Source organism: Notolepis coatsorum (genome assembly GCF_963971535.1).
Source record: "Notolepis coatsorum genome assembly, chromosome: 14".
Lineage (NCBI taxonomy): Eukaryota > Metazoa > Chordata > Actinopteri > Aulopiformes > Paralepididae > Notolepis > Notolepis coatsorum.
The window spans coordinates 14,024,509-14,040,391 of record NC_140178.1 but is presented as its reverse complement, the minus strand read 5'-3'; the positions used below and the strand labels follow the sequence as shown (position 1 = coordinate 14,040,391).

Here is a 15,883-nt window from a genome sequence, read left to right as displayed (position 1 = left end):
CCATCCATCCATCCATGTTGCACTTTCACGACGGTCCCTAAATCTCCCAGTAGCTGCAGCCTGCAGGCGGCCCGACGTGGTTCAACTGTCGTTTTGAGTTCATCAAAAGTGGAGGTCAGCCCTCCCAACATATCCCACAAAAAAATGCGATTAAATTACGCATATGGAGACGGAGAGAGAGAGAGACTAATAATATCAAATATTATTAAACTATACCTTATTAATTAACCGCAGTGAAACGGCGGAGCTGTTGCGAAATCGGAATGCAGTTGAACGAGGTCCCTGGCAGTGGAGACACAGACAGACGCAAGACTGCACTTGTTGTATTTCATCTAGAGACAATATTAGACCTGGAGACTCTCCGGTCTACTAAACCATGATGCAGGCACACCTGGATTAGGCCGATTTAACATATATTTACACGTGTATATGTGTTGATAAATATTATTATATAATTATTATGATGGATGACTACGACCTGTCGTGGGTCGCGTCTCAACTGCGCTCCGTGGCTGAACGGTTGAAGCGACTCCGATTACTTTACGAGGATCGCCGCGGTAAGTTTGAGCAACACGTCCCCCTCCTATTACTGGTTCACTAGGCTCATGAAAATATTATAATGTATTCATTATAGTATCCTACAAGTATATAGCCGAATGTTGAATTGTGGTTGTTTGTGTATCAATCAACTACTGGGTGTAGGGTCCGTTTTCCCACTTTAGGTGAGTAGCCCGCAGTTATTTTCTGTACCCAGGTCATTTTCAACAGGTGTCGCTATTCTTCTCATCTTTAGGTCTGTACAGTACAGATACTATATATCTATATCTGTACATATCCCTTACCCACTGTTACTAGTTATGTACACTGCTGGCCAGTATGACTTACTATCAGTATTGTCTTCATACCTGTATCAATGTAATAATAATAATAATAATAATAATAATAATAATAATAATAATACATCTATTTTATATAGCGCTTTTCCAGATGCTCAAAGACGCTTATGTACATGTAATGTACATATTAATACTACAACTCTGTACATCTGATTAGCACTGTTACTCGGTAGTACTAATCTATATATTTTATACCCAGTATAATCACCTGTACATTACTATTGCACTTTACTGTTACATTAGCACTCTGGTTGGATGACAAACTTCTTCTCGTTGTACTGTAGTTGTGCTGTATGACGACGACAATACATTATAATCTAATCTAATACATTCCGTGCCTGATGAGCTCCAGCTTCTGGAGATGGTTCCAGATGCTCTGTCTGTTCTCTGTCCCCTAACGCTCAGCCTTGTGTGTCGCCGGTCCTCCCCAGAGTCAGGGGGGCCTCCTCAGGCCAAGGTCACCCTGGGACTAGAGGCCGTCCAGGAGGCTCTGCAGACTCTGACCCAGCGATACCCAAACCTGGGTGGATCCTCTGTGAACCATGCCCTCTCCCTGCTCCAGGCCTCTCTCTCAGGTTAGTACTATCAACCCCTTTTTCAGCACCTATACTCCCCAATGTGCATGTGCAGATTGCCCACTAGGATTGCCCACTAGGTTTATCAATTTGGGATTGGTCTCTCCGTATTCAGGAGACTCAGGCGTATATACAAGTCTATTGGATCATGTCTCCCGCACCCCCACAGCCGTAGCTACAACCACTTAATGTCAAGGCTCTCATCCACATTCATTCATTTTCTCTCCCCCCCCCCCCCCCGCGCTCTCTCCCATGATTTCAGAATACCGGAAGTGTCGTGGTGGTCTATCAATTCAACCCCCCAGGCTTCATCATTTAAAACACTTACAGGTCACAGCTATTTTTAGTGATATTTTAAGTTCACCTGGTCAACTTTTATAAAACTGCTTGTAAAACCTAAACCCTGTATTGTACAATGAAGTGATGTACATCTTTTTTTTTTCTTCGGAACAACCTGGGCTATTAGAATATATATGAGTCAGTTTTGTCAGATCAAGGTATACATGCGTTATACCACTATATATAAATATAAAATATATATATACTAGCGGTAATAACTATGGACCTCACAGGGATCTCTAGTGGGTCTTGAGGCGTCCTGCGAATGTATAAAACAACTATACTACTGGCCAGTATGAGTTACTACCATAGTGTCTTTATACCTGTATCAGGCATCAGGACAGCCGAATCCCGACCAATCTTTCGCTGTCGCCTAAAACACACTTCTTCAATCGATATCTGACACTAAACACTAACCTTCTTACTGTCCTATACTACCATGCACTCCTCCTACTATACTAATATGTCTTATTGTCTATGCACTCAATACTGCAGCAGTGCAGCACCCAAGTTTCAGCACTGTTTCAACATTGTTACTCAGCTGAAAGAGTTGTACCCTTCCTGCTGACTTGTCGTACAGAACTTGTAAGTCGCTTTGGATAAAAGCGTCCGCTAAATGACAAAATGTAAAATGTAAAATGTATCACTGTACATATTAATATTAATATATACCCAGTTTAATCACCTGTACATTGTAGGCCTATAATACTACTGCACTTTACTGTTACATTTGCACTCTGCATGGTTGGATGCCAAACTTCTTTTCATTGTACTGTACTTGTGCTGGCTGATGACGATACATTTTAATCTAATCTAATCTCTACTCTCATCGGCGGTTTCACTCTCAGCGCTGCTCTCTCTCCACATGCAATCGCAGGTGAAAATAAGCTGCAGTGTCACTATGTACCACTGACAGAGTCAGAGGTACTCCGGGCCGTCCGTCAAAACAGATGGTCTCAGTTAAGATACGATGAGATAAGATATTCCTTTATTGAGCCCCTTGGGGGAAATCTGGGCGTCATAGCAGCATGGGGGAGGGGAGGTACAGGTATGGGCAGGGTAATAGTAGAAAGACATAAGTATAGGCAATAGAATTAGATCTGAATACAAAAATATGATTAAAAACACAGTTGTATGTATCGTTTTTTTTATCATATTTCTAAATATAGGCAATAAAGAATTTGAATCTGAATATACTATGGGTAAGAGTAAAAGTAAACAGTATACACACACAAGGTACCCTAACTGGCATGAAATACATTGTATAGTCCATGCAGGTTATGTGGGTTAAGAGTCAGGCGGTTGCAACGTTAAATAACAGTTGTCATTATCAAAGGTGTGACTCATAATGTGATTTTGCAATGTTTACAAAATCATCAAGGGGTGTAACCTGTGACCTGTGAATACTGTAGTTTCTTCTAACCCCGGTTATATTCTACAGTAGGGTGGCTGCAGACAGTGTGAATAATACTGTAGTTTCTCCTAACCCCGGTTATATTCTACAGTGGCGTGGCTGCAGACAGTGTAACGTGATCGGCTTCTGTCTGTAGATCGGCGACACATTCATTGCCGAAAATAAGTTGTCTGGTGCCATTGTTAAACCCCCAGCCAGTTATAGTTTGATAGGCTCGGTTATAATAGAGGAATAGAGACCAACTGCTGTGAGACCAAATTTGTGTGTGTGTGTGTGTGTGCGTGTGTGTGTGTGTGTGTGTGTGTGTGTGTGTGTGCGTGTGCGTCTGTCTGTCTGTCTGTCTGTCTGTCTGTCTGTCTGTCTGTCTGTCTGTCTGTCTGTCTGTCTGTCTGTCTGTCTGTCTGTCTGTCTGTATGTCTGTCTGTCTGTCTGTCTGCGTGTGTGTGGGTGGGTGTGGATTGAACTTGAACGATGAAGACATGTTGCCAAAATGCCTTGGTTTTAATTGTATGAATTTAATCGTCAGCACATCCATCGGCCTCCTAAGAGGTGCAGAATCGTCCTCCCTTGTTGAGTCTCCACACACGCATTCACCACTGAGTAGTGTGTACTGTGCCGTTCTGTACTAAGTGACATGTAAGAGAATAGAAGTCTCCCCAGAAAGGTGTTCCTTGAGACAAATCTTATTTAATTGTCAGCTGTGTCCTTTGGAGACCCCTGAATTAAACAATGGGTTTCAGGGCAGCTCTGGCTGCAATTGTAGCTTACCACCACCGGTATGACTGTGTATGAACGAATAATGGACTCTGTGAAGCGCTCTGAGGCTACGTTTAGACGAGCGTTTTGTGAACAGAAACCGCAAAAGTCATCTTGCGGTTTCACTTTTAATTTTACGTTTAGACGAGCGTTTTGGGGTGGAATTCTCCGTGCAGACGACGCTATAACGACGGAGCCCCGCTGTCACACGATTGGCGCATATGTCACATGACGTGCTGTGAAGACCCGCCCTACTCTGCCTCTGATTCGCAGACTGTGGATGGGGAATGTGATTGTACCAAAGCAGAGTTACTCACAGACAGTGGGTCCACTCACGCCGCGGGACAGATTCTTGTGTATTTAACCCTTTCACTGCCACACAACAGCCGGTTGTGTGATAGTAAAGGGTTAACCTTCTGTCGTGTGGCAGTGAAAGGGTTAAAAGTACTGCCAATGTAGCCTTCAGGTGATCTCCGTTGATAATAGTCAGACATACTTGCTTTGTTTACGTCTCGGCTACTGGCGCATACCTGCTACCTGTGACGTAAGCAGTACGCGCGACCAGAGCCGTGACAACCCTTTCGTCATCGTTTTAACAGATTTATACGGTTTTACAGTTTAGACGAGAGCGCAAAGCTTTTGCGTTTCTAGGAATTCCACCCTGGAAGGTAGTCTCACTTTTTTGCGGTTTCACCCCGTAAAAACGCCGTTTCCGTATAAACGAAAGGCACATCCGAAAAAATATTTTTGCGGATTCACCTGCTAGCGTTTCCGTCTAAACGGGGCCTTAGTCAGAGAAAAGCGCTATATAAATCCAATCCATTATTATTATTATTATTATTATTATTATTATTATTATTATTATTATTATTATTATTATTATTATTATTATTATTATTATTATTATTAATAATTATTATTATTATTATTATTATTAAATGTACTTCGGATTTGTACTTTACTCGAGTATTATTAGGTTTGTATACTTGTACTTTTACTCCATTACATTTCAGAGAAAAAAAACTTTTTACTCCTACAAACCTACAAACTACAACTACTACTATATTTGTTTCTCTGGCCGAACTAACGTTAACGTTAACGTTATTAACCCTGCGGCCGCACTTTATTTAAAAACAGCCAATCAAATCCCCATCAATGGAAAATGAACCCGCCCATACCCATGCTGATTGGTCCTTGTGCAAGACTAGAAAGCGGGGATCTTTGATTAAACACCTGCTATCAGAAGAATAGACAGTCAGAGTGACAAGCTACAGAAGATGGCCACAAACGATAGTACGAGTGATGAAGAGGACGAAACGGAACATTCCATTGCCCTGGAATAAAAAAAGTTTTTACTTTTCTTTTCTTTTTAGTACTTAAGTACATTTAAAAGTAGAAACTTTTTTACTTTTACTCAAGTGTGTTTTTAGCCAGATACTCTGACTTTTACTTGAGTACGATTTTGTTACGGTACCCATACTTTATAATTTCTGGGTACCTTTTACACCCCTGTGGGTTTCTAAAACTATATTTTGGGCAAAGTTATGTATCCTGACAAAATGTATGTATATTAAACAATGTCTTTTGAAATGTTCCATATTGACACCAGTCTATTTTAGCTGAGCTAAGCACATCATTGTTCTAGCGACACCCTTTTTTCTTCTTCCCCCACCCAATATTAAAAGGGGCACTTCACCGCAAAACAATGCTTGTAAAATCTCGCACACATCCTAAAACACTTTCACACACATACATTTAGTCTTGACAGTTATTGCGAGTTTCAATATGTCCTCCAGCGATGTCATCGGAGGACACCTAATCCTCGTGTTGCATTCATTTATTAATCACAGCTGAATGAAATTATGGACATGGAAAAATAGCAATCCCTGTTGCATTTTTTTCAATCTAAATCATGTCATTGAGCTGTAATTAATACGACACAAGTACAGTGTCGTCCCCCCGGAGGTAATATTCAAACTCTTAACCCTCAATAAGCGCCAGACCAAATTAACGTGTGCAAAACGTGTTCGGCGTTTTCAGATAACGTGCGAGAGATTACATGCAAAATAAAACAGTGTTGTTTAGATCTGAATATAGAAATATGAGAATAAATATACAGTCAATGTAAACAATATAATTAACTCTGAATATAAAAACATGAGAAAATAAACAGTGTAAACAATAGAATTAACTCTGAATATAGAACTATGTTTTTGTATGCCCGGTTGTATGTATCGGTTTTTATCATAATATTTCTAAATATAGGCAATGAAAGAATTTGAATCTGAATATATATATGCTATCAGGGTAAGAGTAAAAGTAAACCGTATACACAACAGGTGCAGTATGCACAAGGTACCCGAACTGGCGTGATATGTCATTTTGTCGTTTTGAGATCACGTGCGAGATTACATGCAAAATAAACCAGTGTTGCTTATCCAGCGGAGTGCCCCTTTAAGTGCCAAGCGGGCCAGGATCACACCGGTAACCGGCATCCAAAGTACAGCGTGTATACCGTGACAACACCAAAACAGTGAAGTCACTCGTATTTTGCCAACACAGGGGCGACATAAACACTACGGCGATGACACCGGAGAGGCGTGGCCTATATAACCGTGACACCGAGACACACTTCCCCTTCTCGCCGTGACAAACCCCTGTTGGCCAACCTCCCCCCTCCGTGAGAGGAAGATCATTTTGAGAACCAAAGACCAGGGGTAGAGAGCTCAAGACTGCTGCACACAGTGTATACCAGAAGTGTGTCTCCAGTCTGTGTGCGTTATTTCAGCACCGATTTCCTGCTTTCTGGGTGGGGGGGGGGGGCGGCCTTGTGTTCCTTTTACTCCCTATACGCCTGCGGTCCGGTGACCTCTGTGGAGGTGGCGTGGCGGTGGTGTCTGTAGGGGCCTTGGTGGTGTGTAGTGGAGAGAGTGTGGAAATGGAAGAATCTCAACTGCCCGACAAAGACTCGTCCTCCAGACCCACAGGTGAGCGGCGCTGAGGAGTGAGACAGTTTCAGTTTTTTTTTTTTTTGAAGCGAGACAGTTTAAGTTTTTTTTTTAGAAGTGAGACAGTTTAAGGTTTTTTTTTAGAAGTGAGACAGTTTAAGGGTTTTTTAGAAGTGAGACAGTTTAATAATTTTTTTTGAAGTGAGACAGTTTAATATTTTTTTTTGAAGTGAGACAGTTTACGTTTTTTTTTAAGAAGTGGCACCTTTTCAAAAGCCCCGCCGCCCGGCTCTCTGTGGGGTTTGAGTGTTTTCTCCTTTTTGCCAACGGAGTGGGTTTGTTCCTCAGGTTACTGAACTCTGCTAATGGAGGATTTAGGACACGGTTCTCCTTTTGTGAGTGTATGTTCACGTGAACGCATTAGATTAGATTCAAATGTGTTGTCATCATACAGCACAGCACAAGTACAGTACAACAGAAAAGAAGTTTGGCATCCAACCAGAGTGCAAATGTAACAGTAAAAAAAGGTAGATTAAGACCTGTGATTATTATCACATTCATTATTTCTTCATCCTACCTCCTACTGTCCAGCAGCGTAACTATAAAGAGTAGGTAAGGGATATGTACAGATATAGATATAGTATCTACTATCTACAGATATGTAAAAAGGGTTATATGGAGGTATGTACAGACAGATGTGGATAGATATATTATACGGTAAGAATAAATATATATATATATATACACGGTATATACCGCATTATTGTGCATGCTATCATACAGAGTTATATGCAGGTGTATAAGTAGGTATATATGCAGGTATATTCAGACAGATATGGATATATATATATATGCTGTAAATATTAATATATATACAGTGTATACAGCACTATTGTACATGCTATCATACAGAGTTATATGGGTAGACTGTATTATGAGGTACAGTATGGTGTGTGTCCTAGCGTGTGTGGCGGATTTAGCTTTTTAACGCATGTGTGTGTCTGCCAGGGCATTTGTGGTTTTGTTACATCCTCCTAGTCAGTGCAGGGTCATCGCCGGACCCCCTAATCTCTTCCTCCATCTTGTCACGTTCAGTGGCCAACTGTTCAACCCAGTGCTCTGTATCACTTCAGTATTTTCATTCAACAGAACTCTTTTGTCTTTTAAACATTAGCTAGAGTAGAATATGTATATATATTCTTACCATATATATACACACACATCTGTCTGTACATACCTGCATATAATCCTTTTTACATATCTGATACTATATCTATATCTGTACATATCCCTTACTCTTACTAGTTACACTGCTGGCCAGTATGACTTACTACCATAGTGTCTTTATACCTGTATCACTGTACATATTAATACTACAACTCTGTACATACATCTGATTAGCACTATTACTCAGTCAGTAGTACTCATTTATATATTTTTAGATCCAGTTTATTCACCTGTACATTGTATATTACTGTTGCACTTTACTCTTACATTTCCAGTCTTATTTTTGTTGTACTGTACTTGTATGATGACCATACATTTGATCTAATCTTAACATAATTTTTTTTATTTGGTGTCAGTAGTAACATATTAGTAAAATAGAAGTATTACTAACAGAGTATGCTCTAGTTTAATGTAATATATAACCTATTAGGAAATGTGTGCTTCTGATCCAGTTTATTCTAAGGTGCTTTGGCTTTATTTCGTCTTTCTGTGTGAGGGAAGGCTGTCTATTTCGTCTTTCTGTGAGGGACAGCTGTCAATCACTGGCCTCTGCAGTTAATTGCCATGCGGCATGGCAGGTGTGTGGGCTTGATTGCCACCTGATTGGTGTCAGGTGTGCAGTGCCTTTAAGTAGGTTTGATTGACTGTTCGGATGCTTGTCCATTTCATGTTTTTCCCTCAACAGTAGAGGAGTGTCCCAAGCTCATGCTTCTAGGGTTTTCTCTGTCTCTAGTGCTGTTGTTTTTCTTGTTGTTTTTGACTGCTAGGCAGTGGTGGCTATTTGGGGATTTTTACCCACTTATTTTATACTGGTAGTTTAAAATGTGTATTCTTATGTTCCCCCCCACCCTCTCTCATCGCTCAGCGATTCTAGTGGTTACCCCTCTGGGATAACTTTAACCTCTTAACTGGCGCCCCCAAAAGTGGCAATTTTTTTACTTGAACTTGAGGACTGCATACTTCTTTTCCAAACCAAAATACTATATGTTATACTTATAGCACATGCATGAGCCTGGTCCCATTTGAAAGATGACATTCTGCGGTTTCTGATACAATAAAGAAAATTCACTTTTAGTGCTAATGAAATAGAGTAACATAGGTCTGAACTTGAGTTGTAGAAAAACTTGTTACTCACGTTCTTCTGTACATTTAAATTACATTTACCTTTAGTCATTTAGCTGACGCTTTTATCCAAAGCGACTTACAAGTTCTGTAGTAGTTAGTAGTCCAGAAGTAGTATTTCCAAAAAAGTTGGAACACCCTGGGTCCATAGCCTGAAGTCTTGTGTAGTACATGTCCAAATTTCTTAAAAATCCGTTCAGAAATGAGTGATTAGGAGCGATTTTGGTCAAAAGTGAGAAAAAGAAAAGGCTGCAGAAAACGATTTCCTCATTGACTCCAATGCATTCCGCGGAGATTTCTCTTCCTGTTTGCGCTTGTGACTTTTTACCTAGATCCCTGATTTGCTCATTCCCACGTGGGGTATCATTGGAAAGCCAGACTCATTGGTTACAACCCTGTCCAATAATTCTCAAGATCGCCAAATGATTGACGGAGGTAGAGCCTCGGGAGTCGCGGGTGGTATTCGAAAAAAAAAAAAGTCTGCTGTGTACTTCGGCGCACCCCTTACATATCGGCATGGAACGGCAATCGACAGGCAACAAATATGGCTTTAATTAAATATATATTGTATCAAAAGATATGCACACCCAGGGCGGCTGGGTAGCGGAGCGGACATTGCGCTCGTCACCAACGCAAGAGACACCGGGTTTGAATCCGGCTGTCTGCGTTGCCTCCGGCTTGGGCCAGCCGTCATACTAACTCAATTGGCAGAGTTAGCGGGTGGAAGTCGATGTGTGGTAATCTGGACGTTGTGGACAGATTACGTTGGGGACGCCTGCACAGCAGAGACAGGAAATGGCGGGGGTAGTGTGAGCCTCCCACACGTTACACCTCGCCAATGAGAGTCCGCGCTGGCAGGTGAAAAGATGTGACGGGCTGCCTCCTCGTGTATCGGAGGGGACACGTGATGCAAGGCTTCTATCCTCCCTACAACCGGCCAGTGGGGGGCATATGCGAGCAACGTTCAAGACAGGGGAGGGAAGAATTGGCACAGTGGAATTGGGATGGGAGAAAAATAGAAAAAGAGGAGAAAAAGTGGATAAAAAAAATAAAAAGATATGCACACCCGAGCCGCTAGAGGTTGGCAAAGTGGCGCATCGCGCCGGTGGGCAAATCTTCCTCAACGGGCTGTTGCCAGTGAAGTTAAGATTCCCCTTTTTGTGTGTGTCCTACCCCCCCCCCCCCCCCCCCACCCCAATCCTGACACCGAAGCGATCTGATTTCCGATTCACAAGGTTATTCACAAGGGATATTTCAGTTACAATACCAATTTCCCTAGGATATGAAAGAGACTCTCAGAGAACCAATGCTGTAAATTGTTCAAGGAGCGTTATTAGAAATAACAATGTTTACATTAAGAACTGACCACAAAGCAGTTACATTAATATACTTTTTATTCAACATGACCAACACACTGCAGCAGTCAACACAATATAGCATATAAAAAAAAAAGGGGGGGGATTTTTGGAATTTTTTTATCGATTCAAATGAAGATCAATCCAAAACCAGGGAAAATCGATCATTTGAAACACAGTCCTATATCCTTAAACATTTTAAAGTGTAGAGAATCACAGTATTCCAAACATCAAGCAGGATCCTTCTTGACAGAACTGAGTGGTGGAATTAGCCTCGCTGTCTCGCATCTCAATTCACTCTACTGTATGACTGGAACGTTGGCTGTTGGTGTGAAAAACTAGGACCTTCTGTGACACAAATTGCAAACAGGATGTGGTTGACCTAAATGGAGTGTGTGTGTGTGTGTGTGTGTGTGTGTGTGTGTGTGTGTGTGTGTGTGTGTGTGTGTGTGTGTGTGTGTGTGTGTGTGTGTGTGTGTGTGTGTGTGTGTGTGTGTGTGTGTGTGTGTGTGTGTGTGTGTGTGTGTGTGTGTGTGTGTGTGTGTGTGTGTGTGTGTGTGTGTGTGTGTGTGTGTGTGTGTGTGTGTGTGTGTGTGTGTGTGTGTGTGTGTGTGTGTGTGTGTGTGTGTGTGTGTGTGTGTGTGTGTGTGTGTGTGTGTGTGTGTGTGTGTGTGTGTGTGTGTGTGTGTGAGAAACAAGAGGACGAGAGATCGAGAGGCAGACAGACTTAACAGATTGAAATTAATACAAACAACTGCTAAGAGGATGCAGACCAGAAAAATACTTTTGTCTTGTTTACATCAGGGTCCTCCATTTTCAATTCATCAAGACATTTATGACATACATGACTACAAATATACAGTACTGTTTTATATATATATATACACATTCGAAGGGGAAGAAACTGTACATTGGAGGGTTGGGTGGATGGATGGGTGGGGGGGGGGGCAGGTGGTACTGCAGCAGGGGGAGGTTTCGTTGGAGAGAGAGAGAGAGAGAGAGAGAGAGAGAGAGAGAGAGAGAGACACCAACTGATCAATTGTGCATTTGTCTCAAATGTCATGATTATATTGTAATTATGACAAATGATTAGATTAGTACAGTATGGCACAAGTACAGTACAACAAAAATAAATTAGATTTAGATTCGATTAGATTTAAATGTATTGTCATTAGATTAGATTCGATTAGATTCAATCTCAAATGTATTGTCAATTTGTCATTATACAGCACAACGAAGGTTTGGCATCCAACCAGAGTGCAAATGTAACAGTAAAGTGCAACAGTGATATACAATGTACAGGTGATTAAACTAGGTATAAAATTAGTACTACCGAGTAATAGTGCTAATCAGATGTATGTACAGAGTTGTAGTATTAATGTACAGAGATACAGGTATAAAGACACTATGGTAGTAAGTCATACTGGCCAGCAGCGTAACTAGTAAGAGTTGGTAAGGGATATGTACAGATATGGATATAGTATCTTCAGATATGTAAAAAGGATTATGTGCAGGTATGTACAGGCAGATGTGGATATATGGGTTCGTACGGGTACTGGAAATCCTTGAAAATGCTTGTATTTCAATGTGATGTTTTCAAGGTTTGAAAAGTGCTTGAATTGTGTATAAAGTGCTGGAAAGTTATTGAAATTGTAATTGGACTGTATATACTTTCATAATAAATCGATATCTGACTGAATAGTTCGGTTTTTAGATAAAGAAATAAAATTTCGGAGATCGCCTTTCACACAAAATGAAGGAGTCCTCTCTCTCGAGCCTTGCCACTCACGTGCCCGCCCCGCCAACGGCACCCCCGCCCCTCCTGAAAGCTTGCTTTTAAAGCGAGCTAACGTTAGCAAGCTTCTTATTGAATTTAAGACGTTAGCGAGCTAGTGAGCTAGCGTTGCCACAGACGGCTATGTTTATTGTTCATGTTGACAATGACAAGCGACACCGTATATTAACACTTTCAGTGCCAACAACGGGAAATCTCGTTAGTTCATGCCAACCGTTGAGTGCCAGCCGATGAAAGATCTCGTTTTTAATAGTTTTTTTTATTTATTAGCGATTTCTTCATTTTTCATCAATCTAGCCTCACGTTACCAGTAGGGATCTGTCTGAACTCGAACAGGGAAAATACCGCCCCCTATCGTCTCTCCGGATGGTACTGCACCAGTAGGGATCTGTCTGAACTCGAACAGGGAAAATACCGCGCCCTATCGTCTCTCCGGATGGTACTGCACCCCTTTGGATTGGATTGAATGAAACGCATGGAGAAAAAAAAGACCTGCTTCCACATTTTACTTGTCAGACAAGTAACCGGAGACGATCCAAGTCATTGCCCACCACCAGAACAGCGGAGAATGTGTGTTTCCAGTACCCAGCATTGGATCAATAAACGCGATCGATATTTGGAATGGCGATCAGGAATTGGAATAATCTTTTTGGAGAACATCTGATCTGAGGTAAGGAATCTATTTTACCAGTCTTGGGATAATCAGAGCTATTTTCACCTATATATCAGCGTGTGCCATATGTGTGTGTGTGTGTTCGTTCAGGAAATAAGAGCCCGCTTCTATAGCGTGCATAAGTACACATACTATCGATAATCTAGCGTTTATTTGAAAACTATTCATAAATAGGCCGAAAAATTACAACGTGTTTTGTGTATTCCAGTGTATTCCAGTAAAGGGCGTTTATCACAGAATCTTAATTTTTTTCTGGAACTTTCAAAAAACAAGCGTTTTTCAAAATGGTATAAAACGGAAATGAACCGATTAAAAAAAAAAATCTGTTTCGACAATGTTGACTGCAAACAAGTTATTGATAAGCGACGGCCATATTAGACACATAGCCATAATTTAAGATATAGTTTATGCATTCGCAAATATGAGAGCTCTGTCATTGAAGTGGGTGGTGGCACGCAACAGGGTTCCGGGGCACCGGAGGCGTGGCACTGAAAGTGTTAAGGTGAGTTAATAAATTCACTGCTACGCTCTGATAAACTGACTCTTCAGTCAGCGTCCAGTCTGCACAACTTGAGTGCGCTCGCTCTGACACACTGAAAGCCAATTTACCTTCAAACAAGTTTTGTTTAGCTAATGCCATTATGCATCGGAGCTGTGGTTTCGCTGTGATCAACATGGCTAACAAGCAAATCAATTCTTTCTATTTTAAGGAATGTTCTGTAGGATATGTCGGCAACATAAGAAGCCAGGCAGCTACTAGGGGTAGCTGTTTGTGTGAAATAACAAGAGAGGAGACTAGAACGTGCATTAACTAACTGTGCGTCTGTATTGCAACTAGGGCTGACCCCTATTCTCGAAGACACTCTGATGTCACGAGAGCGCCGCCATCTTGGTATAGGGGGACCATACGGATTTCTACCATCAAATCCATGCATTGAGCTCCGTTTTTATTACATGTTTTATCACATTCTTGTTCATTTCATAACATTTTCATACGATTTGTTTTGAAAATATTGAGGCCAACAAGGCATTTCACTATTTCGAAAGCCTTTCTGGTGATTCCCCCTGATTACCACGACCACAACATCAGAGCGAGTTAGCCGAACGTTAGCCACCAGCCACTTTTTCCTCTGTGATGGTATAAAACTTCCGATTTGGATTTCTGTTTTTGTCATTAGTACAACGCGTAACACAGCAGCTCTTTGGCATTGTGAAGGACTGAAGAAAATTCCGCTTGAAAGTCTTTAATTTGCCGCTTTAACATCCGTTTCTCCACTAAATGAAGCGTACACAATGTACCAGACTGAACAGGCTCCCCCCACGCTGCAGTTGCCTAGCAACAACAGACAGGAAGTTGACTTCGAGAATTAGTCGAATAGTCGACTAATCAATTGAAAGGAGCCGTAGTTGACTGCCAACCTCTTAGTCGAATGCAAAAAAATATATAAAATAAAAAAAAGATTATAAGTTTTTATTAAAAAAAAATATATATCATTCTTTCCAAAAGAAAATAGGCCTAGAAGCGTGGCTAACGCTAATGGCATGCATACCAGGCTAACTGCCTATTCTATTATGACATCATACTGTGACATCACAAATGTTCTATTATGACATCATACTGTGACATCACAAATGTTCTAGAATGTTCTATTATGACATCATACTGTGACATCACAAATGTTCTAGAATGTTCTATTATACTATAAATAATAATATGTATGGTAAAAAACAATGACAAGAGGAGCAGAGAAGAAGCACACAGACAATAGGAGCAGAGAAGAAGGAGACAGATGATATTAATGTGTTTTGAAGATGAGAAGAAGAAGAGTGTAAACTAGATTGTAGTTAGGCAGCAATACGCCGAAAGGTGTCTAGACTGCCGGAAATTCACAAGAAGAAGAAGAAGAAAAAACAGACTCGGCTGCTGCACTGATGGCTGTGAGTGCAGGTAGGTCTAAAGCTCGCCCTGATCTCATTTAGGAAATGATATTAGTTTTATATAGGATTGAGAAGGCAGGCTGTTCAGTGGAGCTTTGCTGGGTTCCGGGGCATGCTGGGATTGAGGGAAATGAGAGCTGATTCCCTTGGCAAACAGAGCCTGGGAAGGGAAGAAGAGATAAGCATTTCAATGGGAAGAGTTGAACTCAGAGAGAAGATTAAGAAAGGAGTTGAGGCTGAGTGGCAGGCTGAGTGGGAAAAGGGGACCAAGGGGAGGCACTATTTCTCTCTGCAGCCTCGGGGTCAAAATCAACGTGGCTGGATATGGGTCTAGGAGCGATAGGGTCAAGATGTGTAGATTGAGGCTGGGACAAGGACATTGTGGGTTGAACAGTACCTTAAGCATTGTGGGAAAACATCCAGATGGGCGGTGTGAATGTGGAGAGCCTGAAACTGTCAAGCATGTTTTTCTAGAATGTGACCGCCGGTATAGGAAAGAAAGGGAAATCTTTTCTAAAAGGTTATCAGAATTGGGAGTTTCTTCTTTCTCTCTAAAATCTTTCTTTGGCCTGAATAATGAGAACCACCAGCTGATCACAGGGGCAGTGCTGACATTTCTGCACGAGGCAGAGTTGTACCAGAGGATATAATGTTATTTTATTTATTATTATTATTATTTTTATTTTTTTGTAGGCCTATGCGTATTTAAGTTTTTCTCAATTTGGGGGCGGAGTATAGAACTGAGGAGGGCAGTAATACGCCATGTTGCGTTTACCCTGCCGGAAAAAATAAAGAAGAAGAAGAAGAAGAACAGAAAACAGGCACAGAGGCACTGAAAGAGGATT

At 41.3% G+C, this 15,883-nt stretch overlaps 1 protein-coding gene across 1 annotated transcript in view; it reads left to right on the top strand.

Annotated features, from left to right (window-relative positions):
- Nucleotides 1-463: 463 nt before the first annotated feature.
- Nucleotides 464-15,883, top strand: part of gmip (GEM interacting protein) — a gene marked incomplete at its 5' end in the record, with an annotated part of 60,479 nt that continues 45,059 nt past the window's right edge. The window contains 2 exons of the mRNA XM_084329009.1: nt 464-557; nt 1,328-1,471. Of these exons, the coding sequence (XP_084185135.1) occupies nt 464-557; nt 1,328-1,471 (238 nt within the window). The remainder of the gene's footprint in view (nt 558-1,327; nt 1,472-15,883) is intronic.